General features: G+C 47.0%; 1 protein-coding gene across 11 annotated transcripts in view; it reads left to right on the top strand.

Annotated features, from left to right (window-relative positions):
• PHAF1 (phagophore assembly factor 1) overlaps positions 1 to 18,166 on the top strand; it is a 44,999-nt gene that overhangs the window by 18,632 nt on the left and 8,201 nt on the right. For all 11 annotated transcript variants that reach the window (XM_035282008.3, XM_035282005.3, XM_078357444.1 and 8 more), the window contains 12 exons: positions 3,094 to 3,137; positions 4,506 to 4,585; positions 4,874 to 4,968; positions 5,956 to 6,053; positions 6,143 to 6,255; positions 11,380 to 11,513; positions 11,927 to 12,010; positions 15,197 to 15,279; positions 15,711 to 15,754; positions 16,250 to 16,293; positions 16,443 to 16,501; positions 17,406 to 17,478. In XM_035282008.3, coding sequence (XP_035137899.1) covers positions 3,094 to 3,137; positions 4,506 to 4,585; positions 4,874 to 4,968; positions 5,956 to 6,053; positions 6,143 to 6,255; positions 11,380 to 11,513; positions 11,927 to 12,010; positions 15,197 to 15,279; positions 15,711 to 15,754; positions 16,250 to 16,293; positions 16,443 to 16,501; positions 17,406 to 17,478 — 951 coding nt within the window. The remainder of the gene's footprint in view (positions 1 to 3,093; positions 3,138 to 4,505; positions 4,586 to 4,873; positions 4,969 to 5,955; positions 6,054 to 6,142; positions 6,256 to 11,379; positions 11,514 to 11,926; positions 12,011 to 15,196; positions 15,280 to 15,710; positions 15,755 to 16,249; positions 16,294 to 16,442; positions 16,502 to 17,405; positions 17,479 to 18,166) is intronic.

Here is an 18,166-nt window from a genome sequence, read left to right on the forward strand (position 1 = left end):
AGGTGACATATGTTTAGTGAGTGCTTAGTATATGCTAGGCACATGACTAGGTGTTTCATACGCATTTTCTAATTTAATCCTCTAATTAACAAGGCTTTGAGTAGGTACTATTTACCAGTAAGACAACCGAGAGACAGAGAGGATAAGTAGTCTACCTGATGCCAGGCTTTTAACTTGATGTTGGCAGTGTGTGGTGGCTGGCCACTTAGGCTCTGTTGATGGGTCTGGGAAATAAATGAGAAAAGCTGAAGAAATGTACAGAAATGTGAAATGGGAAGTACCTTTGGATAGGAAAGGAGATAAAATAGAACCTGGCAGTCCTCTTCTGCCTTCTGTGAGAGCCCTATAAAGGAGCGACTGGTCTCCTGCCTGAATCTTCTGAAACTGAGCAAGTGATCACCCAGACGCTTTTGGTTGGCACCATCCTGACCTGACTTACCTTCCTGCCCTTCCCTCCGACAGCTTCAGAATCCACCTCTTCTGATGCTGCCTCCTGCAGTTGCTGCCTACCCTCTGCCTCAAGCCTGAGAGAGACAGCCCTGTGGAATGAGGCTTTATAAGTCATAACCTTTACAGCCACCTGTCTTTTTCATTTTTATCTTGGCTGCTGCCACGTCTCTTCCCTCTGGAGAAATTAGGAGCCTCTCCAGTCCAGTGGTGGAATATCATGAGCTTTAGGCATCCCAGCTGCTTGTCCCTGTGGTACAGCAAGCTCCATGAGATGAAATCTGCTTGTTGATGCTCCTAGTGACATGAAGGACTCCAGAATGGCCAGCACGCTGGGTCCATTGTGAAAAGTGCTGCCTCGTGCCCTGTGATCAGCTCTGGTCCACTGTTTTCCCATTGATCAGGCAGGGATGAAGCACCTATATGTGTTGGACCCATATGGCTGTTGGCAGATGGGGTGCCAGTGACACTGGAGGAACATTGTGCCAGCTCACTTCCACAGGGCAGGTGGTGGGAAGCTTTGGGGGATGATTGGTCAACTGTAGGAGTAGAAATGAGGGAGGTGAGCCTGCACCTACTATGAGCAGGAAGGCTTCTGACTGAAGGTGCAGGCCCTCTGCTAGCGCAAGGCTCTGGGCTCAGTGAAATGGCATGCCAGTTTGGCATGGTATACTGCCATGCCCAGACATTCTGATGGAGACACTGGCTATCTTCTGAATCATAGCTGTTTCCCTGCCCTTCTTTCCACAGCCCCTCCTAGTACTTCTTTTTGTGCTTTTAAGCTATTTATTCATTTATTTATTTATGCATGCCTTTAACTAGCTTCCTACCAGGCAGAATTGCCTAATATGAATTGAACACCTTCCCTATGCAAACTAATGAGTCAGACCTCAAGGGGGCTTAACTTAGTGGACTGGTTAACAGAATACACAAGTATGGAGGAAAGGGTTCATTCCAGTGCCTGGCAGAGGGAGCAGTTCTTTCTAGCAGGTAGGATCAAAAGAGCTGCATTATAGTCAAGAGATTTCCAATTTGGTTCAGTGTTACGGGATACAGTAGCCAAAAGTGAACTACTATCTATTATGTCTCAGTTTCTGTGGCAGTGCCAGATGTTCCTGCATACAGTGCCCCACAACCTCTTCCACAATCAGGTTCAGATTGGCAGGACAAATAGATACTGAGCCAGATCTGCTTGTGTCTTCACAATGAGAGCCAAACCTCCCAACTGGAAGATGGTAGATATTGCTCTGAGCCCCCAGCAGCCATGCTGCTGGCTGCCAAGCCCTTGACACCATTGCATGGTGGACTTCATAGTGCTTACAACGTGGCACCACTAATGGTGGAGTGTTAGGCAATGCCTTTTTTTTTTTTGTCTCTGCCCTACCCTGAGTTCTTGATGAGGCTGAATCCATTAAAGAGGTCCTCCACAAAGGTTCTGAGATTTTCTCATTACAACCAGATCCCCTTCATCAGGGATATAACTAAATACTGTCACACTTGTGTGAGCTAATATATTATGGCTTGCTTTCTAGCAGGATAGACCTCCCTCTTCCATCTTTTTGTTTTGTAAACAAAATCAACTTGAAAATAAGCTATTTTCAAAAGCAACCCACCAGGCATGGTAGCTCACACCTGTAATCCCAGCTCTTTGGGAGGCTGAAGCAGGTGGATCACCTGAGATCAGGAGTTCAATACCAGCCTGACCAACATGGAAAAACCCCGTCTCTACTAAAAATACAAAATGAACTGGGCGTGGTGGCGCATGCATGTGTAATCCCAGCTACTCAGGAGGTTGAGGTAGGAGAATCACTTGAACATGGGAGGTGGAGGTTACAGTGAGCCGAGATTGCGCCATTGCATTCCAGCCTGGGCAAGTAAAGCGAAAGTCCATCTCAAACAACAAAAAGAAAGAAAGCGAGCCAACTTGGGTTTAAAATGCAGCAAAGTATGAGATGGGAGGAAGGGGGCTTAGTGTCCAAAGCAGAGCTTTAACAAGCTTCATGTCTGTGAAAGAGATCATTGTCCTGTAGAGTAGCGTGTGCTCTAGCCCGACCCAGAAGTGAATTGGCCTATAAGGGCCTTGACCCAGAGCATCCATAGACATCTGTTGAGCAGTCCACCAGGAGAGGGAAGTGGGGAGGTTATGCTGTGTGTTTTCTCCCTATTTTCTTTTATTTATTTTTTAAAGACGGGGTTTCACCATATTGGTCAGGCTGGTCTGGAACTCCTGACCTCAGGTGATCCACTCACCTCAGCCTCTCAAAGTGCTGGGATTACAGGCGTGAGCCACCATGCCCAGCTTATTCTTTTTTTATTTTTATTTTTTTTCTGTTTTCAAAATGAGAACAAAGGGCTGGTATGGTGGCTCATGCTTATAATCCCAGCACTGTGGGAGGCTAAGGCAGGAGGATCATTTGAGACCAGCCTGGGTAACCTAGTCTTTTAATTTTGCTAAGATCCTATCTCTACAAAAAGCTTTTTTTTTTTTAATTTTAAATGAGAACAAAAGATAACATGCAGTGCCTCCATAAAATTTCTGTTAGTAATAGGTTTTTTTTTTTAACTATTTATTCTATAATATATATTTTTAATCTTTTTTAGTTTATCACATTCAGAGCATTGACAACTCTTAAACTTTTTTTTTAGGTGATCGAAGTGTATGATTTGACTAAAGTAAAGTTAAAATATTGGTAAGTTTTCTCCCCTGCTGGTATTTGTCTCACTTGGTTCAGACAGGCCGTATCTACTACATTCATGAAGTTAGTAAAGATTCACATCTGCCACAGTCCAGGGATTATAGCCTGGTGTCATGATTTCCTGAGGCAACCAGCAAGCCTGCTCAGTTTCCTGGAGAAGAGAAGTAAACCTCATTAAGAATATGTGATGTGTTTAACACTTCACATATATGTCATCTAACTTAATCCACTCAACAAAGCCAGACCTCAGCTCAGAGGTGATGTGACAGTAGCTCCCCTCCGCCTGATGGCCTCTCTTGGCACCTGTTTTCATGGGTAATAGAGGTGGGACAAACCAGATAGTTCTGACTCCAAAGCCTATGCTGAAGAGAATGCCAAAGAGACTGCCATTTTAGAGTGTAATGTACTTTTTAGAATTACAGTGGAGATGACATGCACAATCCAAAGCTGTTGAGCCCCCATTATGGCAGGGCAGCATGCCAGCATTTAGAAATCTAGAATACTCCTTTTTTTTTGAGACGGAGTTTCTCTCTCTGTTGCCCAGGCTGGAGTGCAGTGTCGCTGTCTTGTCTCACTGCAACCTCCACCTCCTGGGTTCAAGCGACAGAGTACTCTTTTCAGTAAGTCTCCAAACTTAACTGGCTTCCCTTTCCCTTTGTGAGGGTGTCAAGAGGACCTGATTGATTCCTGAGACAGGCTCAGGCAGTTTTGCTGATAGACAAGCAAATGTGTGGTACCACTGGCCCCTGCAGGTTCTACTTGTCTTTTAGTTTTGCTGGGGCCTTCATACCTCAGGGTCCGGTGGCTTCTCTTCTCTACCCTTTCCTTCCTTTTTTTTTGAGGTGGAGTCTCGCTCTGTCACTGGAATGCAATGGCGCGATCTTGGCTCACGCAGCCTCCGCCTCCAGGGTTCCAGTGATTCTCCTGCTTCAGCCTCCTGAGTAGCTGGGTCTACAGGCGCATGCTGCCAAGCCCGGCTAATTTTTGTATTTTTAGTAGAGACGGGGTTTCACCATGTTGGCCAGGATGATCTCCTGACCTCGTGATCTGCCCACCTCGGCTTCCCAAAGTCCTGGGATTACAGGCATGAGTCACTGCACCTGGCTTCTACCCTTTCCTTAAGAGTCACTGGTGTCTTGAAGCCCCAGAGGATCAACTCTGTATATCAGCCTCATGAGAATTGACCTTCTCCTGACTTCATTAATTGTCTTATTTAAAAGTTCTCTAATTAAACTTTCTATTTTGATATAATTAGAGACTCACCTGCCTGTATCTTAAAAATAACTCTCCCAGCTACCATCTCACATGGTCTGTGAGCCCATCTTTTGAAGCCTAGTATTAAAAAATATTTTTGTTTTTCAGTGGCGTGCATTTTAATTCTCAGGCCATAGCTCCTACCATTGAGCAGATTGACCAGTCTTTTGGTGCAACCCATCCTGGAGGTAAGCCAAGTCCATCTGATTCCTATGGTCATCAGCGGCAGTTCAGAGCAATAAACCTGCCCTGTAGTGCCATCCCACCCTACTTCCTAGAGTCAGGCTCCCATATGATTGTGGTTGGTTCTTGGGTATGAAGGAAAGATCCTCCCCCTTGTTTTCAACCTAGTAGGCCAGTTCAGAAACAAGCCACAAGGAAGATGTTGCTAGTCATTACTCCCTGCCAGACTGGTTTATGTTAGCCATTTCAGATGCCAGTCAACCATGTTATTTTCTTCTCCCCCACCCCTACAGTGTACAACTCCGCTGAGCAGCTCTTCCATCTCAACTTCAGAGGACTGTCTTTCTCTTTTCAATTAGACTCATGGACCGAGGCTCCGAAGTATGAGGTTAGCCCTTCCTGTCCCCTAGTGTTTGTTGTCCAGTGTCTGTGTGGTATGGCTCAGCAGATGGTGTCATGGGATGGGGACAGAGGAATGGGTATTAGATAGGCAGTCTTTCTTTGGTTTCTCTGTCTTTGAGGTCTTTAGGGGACAAGGAGGGGTAGAGTGGGTGGGGTTGACAGAAGAAGAACAATGCCCAAGCTAGCATTCCCAGGAAAAGGATACTTCCCACCACAGAGTGAGGTCAGGCTCACTTTCAGAGATAAATTCATTCATTCCTTATTTTAAAGCTCCTAATCACTGCAGTTTTCCTGGTGGCCTAGAATTTGGAGATTCCTCCTCTGGATTTTCAGTTACCTTTGTTTTTACAAAGGAAACATTTCATTCATCCTTAGGGCTGTGAAAATGATAAGCTTTTGTAAGGCTTATTTTAATTAAGCAAGCATTTCTGCATTTTCCCCTATGAAGAAAAGGAAAACTGGCCAGTGCAGCGGCTCACACCTGTAATCCCAGCACTTTGGGAGGCCGAGGCAGACGGATCACTTGAAGTCAGGAGTTTGAGACCAGCTTGGCCAAAATGGCAAAACCCTGTCTCTACTAAAAAAAAAAAAAAATATTTTTTTTAAATTAGCCGGGTGTGGTGGTACATGCCTGTAGTCCCAGCTACTCGGGAGGCTGAGGCAGGAGAATCACTTGAACTCAGGAGGCAGAGGTTGCAGTGAGCTGAAATCATGCCACTGTACTCCAGCCTGGGTGACAAAGTGAGACTCTGTCTCAAAAAAAAAAAAAAAAAAAAAAGAAAAAGAAAACCGAGCAGAATTAAAGGTGAACTTACATGGTTTGGGGAGTTTACTGACCCAGAACCAGGTTTGAGGATGTACTTTGACCCTTTGACCTGAGCAGCTCTTGAAGACCATGAGTGACAGGGAAGACCAGAGCCTGAGTCCTATGACCTGTAGTGCCCTTAGTAAAACTCTTGTCCTATGTTTGCAGCCCAATTTTGCCCATGGCCTGGCTTCTCTCCAGATACCCCATGGAGCAACTGTAAAACGAATGTATATCTACAGTGGCAACAGCCTACAGGATACCAAGTAAGTATAAGGAGCATGAGTTTCATGCTAAGTCCTGGGCTGCCTGGGAGAAAGAACCAAACCTCTGCTCATTCTTTGTCTGTCCCCAGGGCTCCCATGATGCCTCTGAGCTGTTTCCTGGGCAATGTGTATGCTGAGAGTGTAGATGTTCTTCGAGATGGAACTGGACCTGCAGGTTTACGACTTCGCCTACTTACTGCAGGTCAGTAACTGGCTTCAAAGCCAGTTACTGGCCATTAGAGTCCCCATTATACCCATGTTGAGACATCCTAAAATCCCATGTGCTTAGGGTGTGTCTTAGTCCATTCAGGCTGCTGTAACAAAATAACATAAACTCAGTGTCTGCCAAACAACAGAAATTTATTTCTTACAGTTCTGGAGGCTGGGAAGTCCAAGATCAAGGCACTGATAGATTCAGTATCTGATGAGGGCCTGCAGTCTAGTTCATAGAAGACACTTCTCCACATGTCCTCATATGGTGGAAGGGGCTAGCTAACTCCCTGGAGTCTGTTTTGTAATGGCACTAATCTCAATCCTGAGGTCTCTGCTTCTATAATGTAATCACCTCTCAAATCCCTGACCTCCTAATACCATCACCTTGGGAGTTAGGATTTCATAACATATGAATTTTAGGGGTACAAAAGCATTCAGTCCATTGCCACATAGTTGGTAGAAGACATATGATGCAGAGGTTTACAGTTAAAGCGTTTGTTTAGTTTTGCCAAGGGACTGGACATAGTCTTATAATTAGCAAATCTTAATAAGCAACAGCACTGTTTCTCAGCATGCACATAGGCCTGCTGTGTGCTTATATAGCTTTGTGGCAGTTCCCAAGTGTTTCTGGAGATGCATGCTGTGGGTTACAGTGCTATCTGTCTCCCCGGTTTTCTTTCTTTTTTTTTTTGAGACAGTGTCTTGCTCTGTCACCCAGACTGGAGTACAGTGGCATAATCGCTGTTCACTGCAGCCTCCACCTCTCAGGTTCAAGGATTCTCCTGCCTCAGCCTCCTGAGTAGCTGGGATGATAGGCGGTTGCCACCGCATCGGCTAATTTTTGTATTTTTAGTAGAGATGGGGTTTCTCCATGTTGGTCAGGCTGGTCTCAAAATCCTAACCTCATGATCCACCCACCTCAGCCTCCCAAAAGTGCTGAGATTATAGGCATAAGCCACCATGCCCAGCCAGCTCTCTCCCCCTTTTTTCTACCTTGTTTTATTTTGTTCTAAAAGAGATGGTCTCTCTAGGTGCAGTGGCTCACACCTGTAATCCCAGCACTTTGGGAGGCCAAGGTGGGCAGATCACCTGAGGTTGGGAGTTTGAGACCAGCCTGACCAGCATGGAGAAACCCCGTCTCTACTAAGAATACAAAAAAATTAGCCAGTTTTGGTCACTCATGCCTATAATCCCAGCTACTCAGGAGGCTGAGGTAGAAGAATCACTTGAACCCAGAGGTGGAGGTTGTAGTGAGCTGAGATTGCACCATTGCTCTCCAGCCTGGGCAACAAGATCAAAATTCTATCTCAAAAAAAAAAAAAGGGAGAGAGAGAGAGATGGTTTCGTTCTGTTGCTGAGGCTGTAGTGCAGTGGTGCAATTATAGCTCACTGCAGCCTCAAAACTCCTGGGTTCAAGGGATCTTACCTAAGCCTCCCAAGTAGCTAGGACCACAGGTATGTGCTGGCATGCCCAGTTCATTTTTGTGTATGTGGAGACGGGTCTTGCTACATTACCCAGAATGGTCTTGAACTCCCAGGCTCAATTGATCCTCCCTCCTTGGCTTTCCAAAGTTCTGGGATTACAGGTGTGTAAAAAAGCTGCCATACCCAGCTTTTCTCCCTATATTGCGCAGGCCGGTGTGTAGCAGAATACTGTGGCCTTGAACTCCTGGGCTCAAGCAATCCTGCCTTAACCTCCTGAATAGGCTACAAGAAGGCACTGTGCCCGGCTCCCCTTTTTCTACCCTTAATACCAAGTTCTCAAAGTAGACAAGCTGAAGGAACTTATTGAATTGTGGTTTGGCCACACCTTGCCAAGAGTTTTGCTAACCGTGAACAACAATAACAAAAAGAAAGAGTTGCCTCCTTCAGTAGCTGGTACCTCCGGGATCCATGCCTCGTTTTGTCTTCCCCATGCCTGGCCAGTGTTGGCTGCTTTGGGTTGTGGATTGTGCTTAAGGGGACTGGGATCTTCAGTGTGGAGTTTGTTTCCATAAAGACAGCTGAGAACCTTCATAGAGCTCATAGTCTAACCAGCATTTATTTGTAAATTGGGTTCTTGCATCATCAGTCTCTGAGGCATTAGTTTTTTTTGTTTTTTTTTGTTTGTTTCTTTGTTTTTGGCTTCTTTTTTCTTTCTTTGAGACATGTCTCTCTCTGTCACCCAAGCTGGAATGCAGTGGTACCATCATAGCTAAGTGTAGCCTTGAACTCCTGGGCACAAGCAATCTTCCTGCCTCATCCTCCAAAGAAGCTGGGACACCACCACAGCCAGCTAATTCTTCTATTTTTTTGTAGAGACTTGGTCTCCCTATATTGCCCAGGCTGGTCTAAAACTCCTAGCCTTCAGTGGTTCTCCCATCTCAGCCTCCCATATGGTTCTTAATTATTAAGAATCTGGTATATAAGCTCTGAGCCCACTTCTGTGAACAATTAGACAGTTCACAATCTCCAGGTTAGAAATTTTTTTTTTTTTTTTTTTTTTTTGAGAGAAAGTCTGGCTCTGTCGCCCAGGCTGGAATGCAGTGGTGTGATCTCGGCTCACTGCAACTTCCGCCTCCCTGGTTCAAGCAATTCTGCCTCAGCCTCCCAAGTAGCTGGGACTACTACAGGTGCACACCACCACACCTGGCTAATTTTTGTAATTTTAGTAGAGACAGGGTTTCACCATATTGGTCAGGCTGGTCTCAAACTCCTGACCTTAGGTGATCCACCAGGCTTGGCCTCCCAAAGTGCTGGGATTGCAGGCATGAGCCTCCATGCCCATTCAGAAATTTCTTAAGATGTGATTTTCTAGTCTAGACAGAACAACTGCTTAAAAGAATGTCACACTTGAGCTATGTTTTTTTTTTTCTTGTTTGTTTTGTTTTGTTTTTGAGACAAGAGTCTTGCTGTGTTGTCCAGGCTAGAGTGCAGTGGCGGGATCTTGGCTTACTGCAACCTCTACCTCCTGCGTTCAAGCTATTCTCATATCTCAGCCTCCCAAGTAGCTGGGATGACAGACGTGTGTCACCACACTAGGCTAATTTCAGTATTTTTAGTAGATATAGGGTTTCACCATATTAACCACGCTGGTCTTAAACTCCTGATCTCAAGTGGTCCTCCTGCCTCAGCCTCCCAAAGTGCTAGGGTTACAGGTGTGAGCCACCATGTCCAACCTCAGCTATGGTTTTTGAGAGAATTGAGATGTGGCAGCAAGGTCAAGTGATTTAGTGTGTTTTTTTTCCCAAGATCACTGCTTGAAACAGCAGGGTGGTCAAGGATCAGGGCCATTAATCATCCCAGGCAACAACAAGAGGAGCCTGTTGAAAATGGGCTTTCAGCCAATTCTGTCTGCCACCTGTACAGCACATTCCCAGTAGTCACACTGCTCACTGCTTACACTGTCAGCAGGGCAAACGCTTTGTTAAGTCAGGGCCTCACAGAGTTATCGCCCTTCATTGAGAGTTTCCTGTGGCAAGCACAAATGTCTCGACCCCCTCATTTCTTATATCTGCTTCCTTATGAAGTATGGCAGTGATACTTCTAATGCAGGGAGTCAGTTCAGCTGTCTTGGTCCCCACAATAATAATTTGTGGAAAGACACACACTGGGGAATCACAAACTAAAAAGTAGCCTGAAACTGTGGGTAATTCTACCTGGATATACTTTAAGCAGAGGGAGACAAAAGAGAAGATTCACCTATGAAGGGTTCCTTCCCTGCAGCCGCCATCTGATATCACACATATCTGGCACCCAAAGAAATATATTAGGCCATTGGATACTTTGGGCCCACAGTCCAGTTTGACAGGACTTTTTGTGGGTTCTATAGGTCACCCAGGCTTGTGTAAGCCTTTATTTGCCTAAGCCTTTATTTGCCCCTTGATGTATATTTATATTTGCTGAGAATAGAGATTCTTGGGTAAGTTGAAGAACTCAGTATCTAGTTATTTCAGATTTGGATTCTCTGAAGCTTCTGCATATAGCAAATGGATTGTTACACATGCAAGAACTTCAACAACTGTAAAGCTTTGTGTTGAGTAAGGTGGTGTCAGTGATTATCATGGCACTAGGAATTACAGTCCTCAGATTCTTGGAATCCTTTTTTTGCTGGGAGGTGGGGGCAAAACATCTTGTCTCCCCCTCCACAAAATAGGGAAATTTTTACTATTAGTGTATCTTTTACTTTTCAACAACCACTTCTACATTTATGTGTTTGTGTATGTGTCATTAACTGGAACCACTTCTGAAATGTATTAGAAAAAGTCAGAGCTTAAAGATTCTTCCCAAAGAATAAACTTTTGGCAAATCAGAAGGTCTTTTATTCCTCCACTTCGCTGGTTTATCCCTTTTGAGTGTTAATGGCTCTGGTCTGGGTTGGAGGGCTGTGTCAAGTTTTTGTTTGGAATTAGGGAGTTAATGCATGTTTCACTCTACTTGTTGATAGAGCGGTCTTACAGGTTCAGTCTCTGGTTAGGGGTTACCACTAAGTACTTTTGTACCTTTTTTTTTGAGATAGTGTCTCACTCCACCCAGGCTGGAATGCAGTGGTATGATCTTAGCTCACTGCAGTCTCTGCCTCGGGGGCTCAAGTGATCCTCCTACCTCAGTCTCTCAAGTAGCTGGGACTACAGGCACCCACCACCAGGCCCAGCTAATTTTTGCATGTTTTTGTAGAGATGAGTTATCACCATGTTGCCCAGGCTAGTGTCAAACTCTGAGCTCAAGCAATCTGTCCACCTTGGCCTCCAAAAGTGCTGGAATTACAGACATGAGCCACCACGTCTGGCCAGAAACTGCACTGCTTTTGTTCACTTTTATTTCTTCAACATGTAGCACAATGTCCTAGCCCATGGTAGGCAATAAAACAGTTGGTGAGTAAGTGAATGAAGTCTCCAGAGCTCCATGTCACATGTGGGGCATTGAATGAGTCCCTGGCATTATTTTGAATAGATAGTGATCTCCTATACAGTCTTAAGCCCTGGTGACATGATATTTCTGCTTACATGCAGTCTTGGCCCTCGCCAGACCTAATAATGTACCATGCAGCCAGTATCTTCTCTGGGACCCCCAGAAGTTTAGGGTCTCTGGTCCTAACCATAATCTGATGACCTCTCGCTCTTGTTTTCTGCAGGTTGTGGACCTGGTCTATTAGCAGATGCCAAGATGCGGGTATTTGAACGTTCAGTGTATTTTGGTGATTCCTGCCAAGATGTTCTCAGCATGCTTGGCTCTCCGCACAAAGTCTTCTATAAATCAGAAGACAAGGTAGGGGAAGTGTGTTATATAGAGTAGGCAGTCTTTCTCCTTTTTTTCAATCAACACCAATTAAATATTGAGTATATATAAACTGTTTGCTATTTTCCCATAGAATTTGTTCTAATTAAAGCTAATGGTAAAGTAAATTGAAAACTATTTTCTAACTACTGTAGTCCAATTACCCTGACTCTGTCCCTCTCCATAGTCCTTACCTTTCCTTGGAGACCAAGGCCCAGTCCGTAGTCAACAACAGCTGGCCACCTCTCCTCCTAGACTGGTCAGCACCAGCAGCTGAGACTCCCCACACTCTTGCTTGCACCACAAATTAATGTTACACAAGGAACACAATTTGTAGACTTTCAGTTAATCCAGAACTATATTAGAGGGATGGATTTTAATTTATGGTTATTTTTTCCCTACAGATGAAAATTCATTCTCCTTCCCCTCATAAACAAGTTCCATCGAAGTGCAATGACTACTTTTTTAACTATTTCACTCTTGGAGTGGTAAGTTGTGATTCCTCAGAAAAGCCTTTCATTTCTATTGAGATGGGCAGTGCACCTTTGCACATTTGTTTGTTCACATGTAGCTGGAACCATGCCTGGGCATTGGGGAGCCTAGCCCCAGGTGGCTTTGCCTAGGGTTGTTTTGCGTAAACTCTGGTACCAAAGTAGACCTTTCCTGCAACCAGGATTGCTGAGGAACAGTAGGTTCCCTGGTACATGTTGACTTCTTTTCTGAGGGAAACATGTTCCACAGATGGAGGCCTTGGAAATCATTTAGGTTAAGCTGTTTGGGGAACTGTCCTCTTGTAAAGTATAGGACCCTCTTGAGTAACAAAATGGAGACTGAAAAGGCTTAGAGACAATGGGGTATGCTTGTATATTTTTAGAGGACCACCTCAGAGACATTGCTGTTACCCTATGCTCTAGACCTATGGAGCTGGATGTAGCTGGTAGCTGTCTAGTGCATACAGTCCAGCTGGTGGGTGACATGCAGGCATGAGAAATGACTGTGTAAACAATGTTTCAACAGGAAACATCTCAGAGGGTAGGGCTGGCTTGGACCATGGGTCTTGTAACCTTTGAGCCAGGGTCTGAGGTCCTGAGGCAGCAAAGAATAGATTTCAGAGAGGGAGAGAGGAGAGACTGAGTCTACCCATGTGGGAAAGACCAAACACAGGAGCCAAGAGAAGTAGGGGAGCTGCTGTAGGATCATGAACTCCTGAGAGTAGGATGGTGGCAAGAGGGAACAGTGCTGTTGCAGCTGGACCTCTGGTTCAAGGGCTAGTGATGATAGTATCTCAAGAACCTTAGGGTGTTGCTTTTCCAGCTGGAAACTTCTGTGGCAGTTGGCACCTTTGCCCGAGTTTTTGCTTGAGCCCACTGGGCTCATTCCTCCCATTCAGCCTGGCAGGCTGCATTTAGCATATGCTATTAGCCTGGATTCCATGCCTGCCAAGGGCAAGCCAGGTGCAGAGCAGCAAGAGGTGTGTGAGTGAGTGAGTGTGGTGTCTGGCCACTGTGCACAGCCAGACACGCTGTAGGGGGATGGGCAGCTTCAGATGCCATCATAGATGCCGGCTCCATGTAAGGCCTGAGGCTGGATCAGATATACCACAAGTGGCTTCCATTGTGGGCACCCACGTCTGGACAGGGAGAATGCGGTGGTGCCCAGAAGCTTGGAGACACCAGGAACCACAGAGCCCCAAACACCGTGTCACAGCTCTGGTTCAGGGATCCTCTAGTTCTGGACTCCCCAAAGGGCTACAGCTCTTCTCTCCTTGTTGCTCACAATGTGGAAAGCGGGGCAGGGCATTTCAGCCCTGTTTGTGTTATAGCTCTTTCAGTCCCACCATTCGGTGAGTCCCAAGTTCTTGTTCCACGTCCAGGAAGAATGAGGTATGTGGACAGCTGGAGGGTGAACAAGAAGGAGAGGAGCTTTATTGAGCAACAGAACAGTTCATAGGAGACCCATAGTGGGTAGCTCCTTTCTGTAGGCAGGTCATCCTGAGGAATTGAGGAGACCTAAAGTGTGTAGCTGCTTCCCACAGCTAGTAGTCTTGATGTCTGTCCAAGTCCAGCTGAGTCCTGAGTTTTTATGGGCTTAGAAAGGAGGAAATGCATGCTGATTGGTCCATGGGCAGGCCCGGAAACAGCACCATAATTTCTCACTCAGACCACAAACTCAACCCAGAGCTGGCAGCCTGGCCCCCAGGCCTCAGGCTATCCCTGGCTTGAAGGTGAAGTTTCATCTGGGACCCACCCCTTTCCACCAGGAGCCACCATCAACATGCCATCCATGGTGCTGTTCATGCCGAGGCAGCAGGGGGCTGGTATGTCAGTGTCACCCTGAGTACACCTACTCCCAGCCAGGTTGCAACAGTGCCTGGGCTCAGCCACAACTTTGCTCCTCCCCAGAGCAGGCACTGGGAGTGGGGAGAGGCTAGGCAGTGAGAGCAGGCACTTATCAAGCCTGCTGGGGCAAGGGGCCTCCTGGACTCCCAAGTATGCAGGGATGCCAGAGTCTAAGCTGTGGCTGGGAGGCTGCAGCTACACCCAGGAGCATGGGCTCCTGCCCTGCCAACTCAGTAGAGGGCAGGGCTCTCACCTATTTCCAGCTTCCACAGGCTCTGCATAGTTTTATGGGAAAATGGAGGCCCTTTTCCCTGCTCCAACTGGAGTCCTCACAGCAACTACTACAGATGGGGCATTGCTGCTATCAGTAGGTGACAGGGAAGATTGAGAGAATGGACTGTCCTTAGTTGGACTTAGTTGGCTATGGGTACAGGGGTAGAGTCAGAGGTGACCCTGAGGTCACAGGCCTAAGCAGCTACCTGGATATGAAGCTGGGAAGGGTAGGGGATAGGAGGGAAGTGTTCACTGAGTGGCATGAAATCCAGGTCTAAGACCTAGAGAGAGGACAGGCAGGGGTTGCCAACTCCCACAGAGGGTGTAATGGAAGCCAGGAGTGTCTGACAGATCGTGGAATTCAGAATAGTCAGGTGACCTTGAGCCCCCAAGAATCAGATGACTTGGCTGGGTGCAGTGGGTCATGCCTGTAATCCCAGCACTTTGGGAGGCTGAGGTGGGTGGATCCCCTGAGGTCAGGAGTTCAAGACCAGCCTGACCAATATGGTGAAATCCTCTCTCTACTAAAATTACAAAAATTAACCAGGCGTGGTGTGTGCCTGTAATCCCAGCTACTCAGGAGGCTGAGGCAGGAGAATTGTTTGAACCCCGGAGGTAGAGATTGCAGTGAGCCAAGATCACGCCACTGAACTCCAGCCTGGGTGACAGAGTGAGACTCTGTCTCAAAAAAAAAAAAAACAAATCAGGTGACTCTGAATCTTCTTGATAGCCTTAGAGCCAAAATCTGCTCTCAGTTACATTTTTTATTAGGTGCCATTAGCAGGAAAATTCTCCCTTACAATGTTTTTGTTCCCAAAAACTGGTAGCTGCAACCCCTGTGCCTGTTGGTTCTGTAGATTGTTGGGTCCCCCCTTCACTGAAAATGTATAAAAGCTGGTTGTCGTTAGTTGTCCCCTGAACTGTTGTCTGGAAGAAAGGTGATGTCTGCAGGCATCCTCACTGTGGAGTGGATTGGGTGTCCCAAGTTGGACATGCCCTTGGAAGACCTCTGCCATGCCTCAATAACATTCCCTCCTTGAGTACCCTTGTTTTCTATCCCAGGACATCCTCTTTGATGCGAATACACACAAAGTGAAGAAGTTCGTTCTACACACCAATTACCCTGGGCATTACAATTTCAACATGTGAGTACACTTGTACCTTCCCTGCTATAAAGTGAGCTTTGGGCTGAAAACCCCAGGAAAGAGCTTGTGGCTTAATTTATCAACACCTGAATGCTTGCTGTTTCTTGGGAAGTAAATTTCCTGAGTGCTTGCTGTGTTCCGGCACAGTGTCCAATGCCTTACATCTTTCTGTTTGAACCCATTTTATAATTAGGAAAATCGGTTCAGAAAGCTTATCCAAGGTGATAGCTCTCCAGACCCCAGGGCCAGGATCTTTTCTCTTCTACTTCGTGCATAAATCTGGCCTCCCCCAGTGAACACTGTCAGGGGCTCAGAGCCAAGGCTTTGGGCAGGTGTGTTTGGTTCTGTTTCTCCTGGGGTGTGGGGTTGGAATATGGGAGTGGTCAGGCTTCCTAGGAGGCCCAGCCTTTACCCATCTGTCTTCTCTCTAGTTATCATCGCTGTGAGTTCAAGATCCCATTAGCCATAAAGAAAGGTGAGTAGTGAAAGCTCTCAGGGTAAGGGAGGGGCTTTAGAGTCTGTTTTCCACTATGAGAAGGGAGAAAGATCCAAGCAATAGTTGAGTATGTGGAGCCTCTGCCCATGGCCTCAGTTCCTCTGGGATGGGCTTATTGTTGTGGGGCTGCAGTGTTCTTGGTCTGAGTCTCCTAGAGGCCTCTGAGGCCTTTTCCTAGGACTGTGGATTGCTGGCCTCTGGAGGGGAGAGTTTTTTATCTACAGATAATCATCCAGCAGTCCCCAGCCCATCTTTGGTGCCTGCCACCTGCTGCCAGTTGGTATAGCTCACACCTGACTGGCCTCCCTTCACCTCTCCATCCTCTTCTACCCTGGAACTCCAGAACAGCCTATTAATCCTCCCCATGTACTCTAGCCCCAGTTTAAAGGGTCACCAGGTCTGGATCCTACCTAGGGCTGGGACTGCAGGTAGGCTGCCCAGCTACCAGCCTGCCCTACTGTCTTTTCCTTTCAGAAAACGCAGATGGTCAGACAGAAACATGCACAACCTACAGTAAGGTAAGCACCTATCTTCTTACCTGATACACCCTGAGAATTAGGTGGACATAGCCTGTGGGCAGTCTGTGGCCATGTCTTCTGGACCAGCCATTGGTCACAGACATGTTCATGTCCCTACTAACCCCTGCTCCCCTCTATCCCTCTTGCAGTGGGACAACATCCAGGAGCTCCTGGGTCACCCTGTGGAGAAGCCTGTTGTCCTGCACAGGTGAGTGGGAGTTTGATGTGCCTGGCCACCCCAGCAGACTCCTTAGAGCCTAGAAAGCCCAGGGAAGCCTGACAGAGTAGATGTTTCTTAAAAATTACAGAAGTTGGGCCGGGCATGGTGGCTTACGCATGTAATCCCAGCACTTTGGGAGACCAAGGTGGGTGAATCACAAGGTCATGAGTTCAAGACCAGCCTGGCAAACATGGTGAAACTCTGTCTCTACTAAAAATACAAAAATTAGCCGAGTGTGGTGGCGCCTGTAATCCCAGTTATTCGGGAAGTGGAGTCGGAGAATTGCTTAAACCTAGGAGGTGGAGGTTGCAGTGAGACGAGATTGCACCACTGCACTCCAGCCTGGGTGATAGAGCGAGACTCTGTTTCAAAAAAAAAAAAAAAAAAATTACGTAAGTTTCTAGTGTTGCCACAAGCATACTTCCTGCCCCACCTTGCACATTAGGACTGAGCCAACTGTTCTGCGTGTTCACCTTTGGTAGAGAGGCTGTCCCCAGGGGTAGCTCTCCTCTCCCCACCCTGTCTTCAGATATGGGGGCCTTCTAACTGTTAGTTATTCAGAAGGAAGGAGGAATTGCTGCCTGCTGAAGTCCACAGCTCCATTCCTGGTTGCCATGCTGCCTGAGATTCTCACTCGAGGGCCCTTTTGGCTCCCCACCACCCTACTCCAGTTCCACAGTAACTTTCTGTGCCCTGTTGGGCTATGTAGGATTCTGAGTTGAGTGGGGCCATCCCTACCCCGAGGACCTTGCAGGCCTATGTGGGAAACAGACATACTCTCACAGCCATGAGAGGCTATTGGCCAGTAGCCCACACCCCAGAGAACACTTGATGCCTTGCTTCAAGGCTGTGGCCTCTGTCTGCCCCTCTAATTCTGAATCTCTGGCCTCAGGTCTTCCTCCCCAAACAACACCAACCCATTTGGCTCCACATTCTGCTTTGGTCTTCAGCGAATGATCTTTGAGGTAAGCCATGGAGGCCCTAGAACTAAACTGCTTGGGGGGTTGCTGGTCATGGCAGGGCCAGGTGAATGGTGGAGGGAAATTGGAGAGGGCCTAACTTCCCTGTTGGGCAGATTCATCCTTCTCCAGCAATCCTGTCTGCTGCATACCTGTCTTCCTCACACTTAGCAGTGAGGGTTCAGAAATGATGAGAAATCTGGGTCACAGAGGCCAAAGCAGTAGTCTGTATCCAACAAGATGAGAAGTAATGGATCCCAAGTTCCTATCTGAAAACATGAGTATAGAAGGGAAGGGGGAACCAGAGGGCAAGTGGGGCCCAGCTGAGGGTGTTGAGGGCCCTCCAGTGGCATGTGAATGCATTGTAGGGTAGTGAATGGCTCTGGAGGCCGCAGTGACTTTGGAGAAGAAGGAACTGCCCTTGTTTTCCCTGTGGATGCCAGTATCTCCAGGAGACACTTAGCAGTTCCAGAAGGACTGGACAAATGGCCGTGGTAAAGGCTGTGTATCAACCATTGATAAACAGGCAGATCTTAGGCAGAGGGGCCCTTAGCATGAACCAGGGGAGGCTGAGGAGTTGGGAAGCCTAGCCTTTACGTGCAGGTTTGTCACACAACCTCCAGCCCTCTTGCACAGGATCAGTCTACATCCCTCTACCTCTACCCCTTGACCCACTGTCCTCTTCTCACACCAG

The sequence above is a fragment of the Callithrix jacchus genome, chromosome 20 (genome assembly GCF_049354715.1).
Source record: "Callithrix jacchus isolate 240 chromosome 20, calJac240_pri, whole genome shotgun sequence".
Lineage (NCBI taxonomy): Eukaryota > Metazoa > Chordata > Mammalia > Primates > Cebidae > Callithrix > Callithrix jacchus.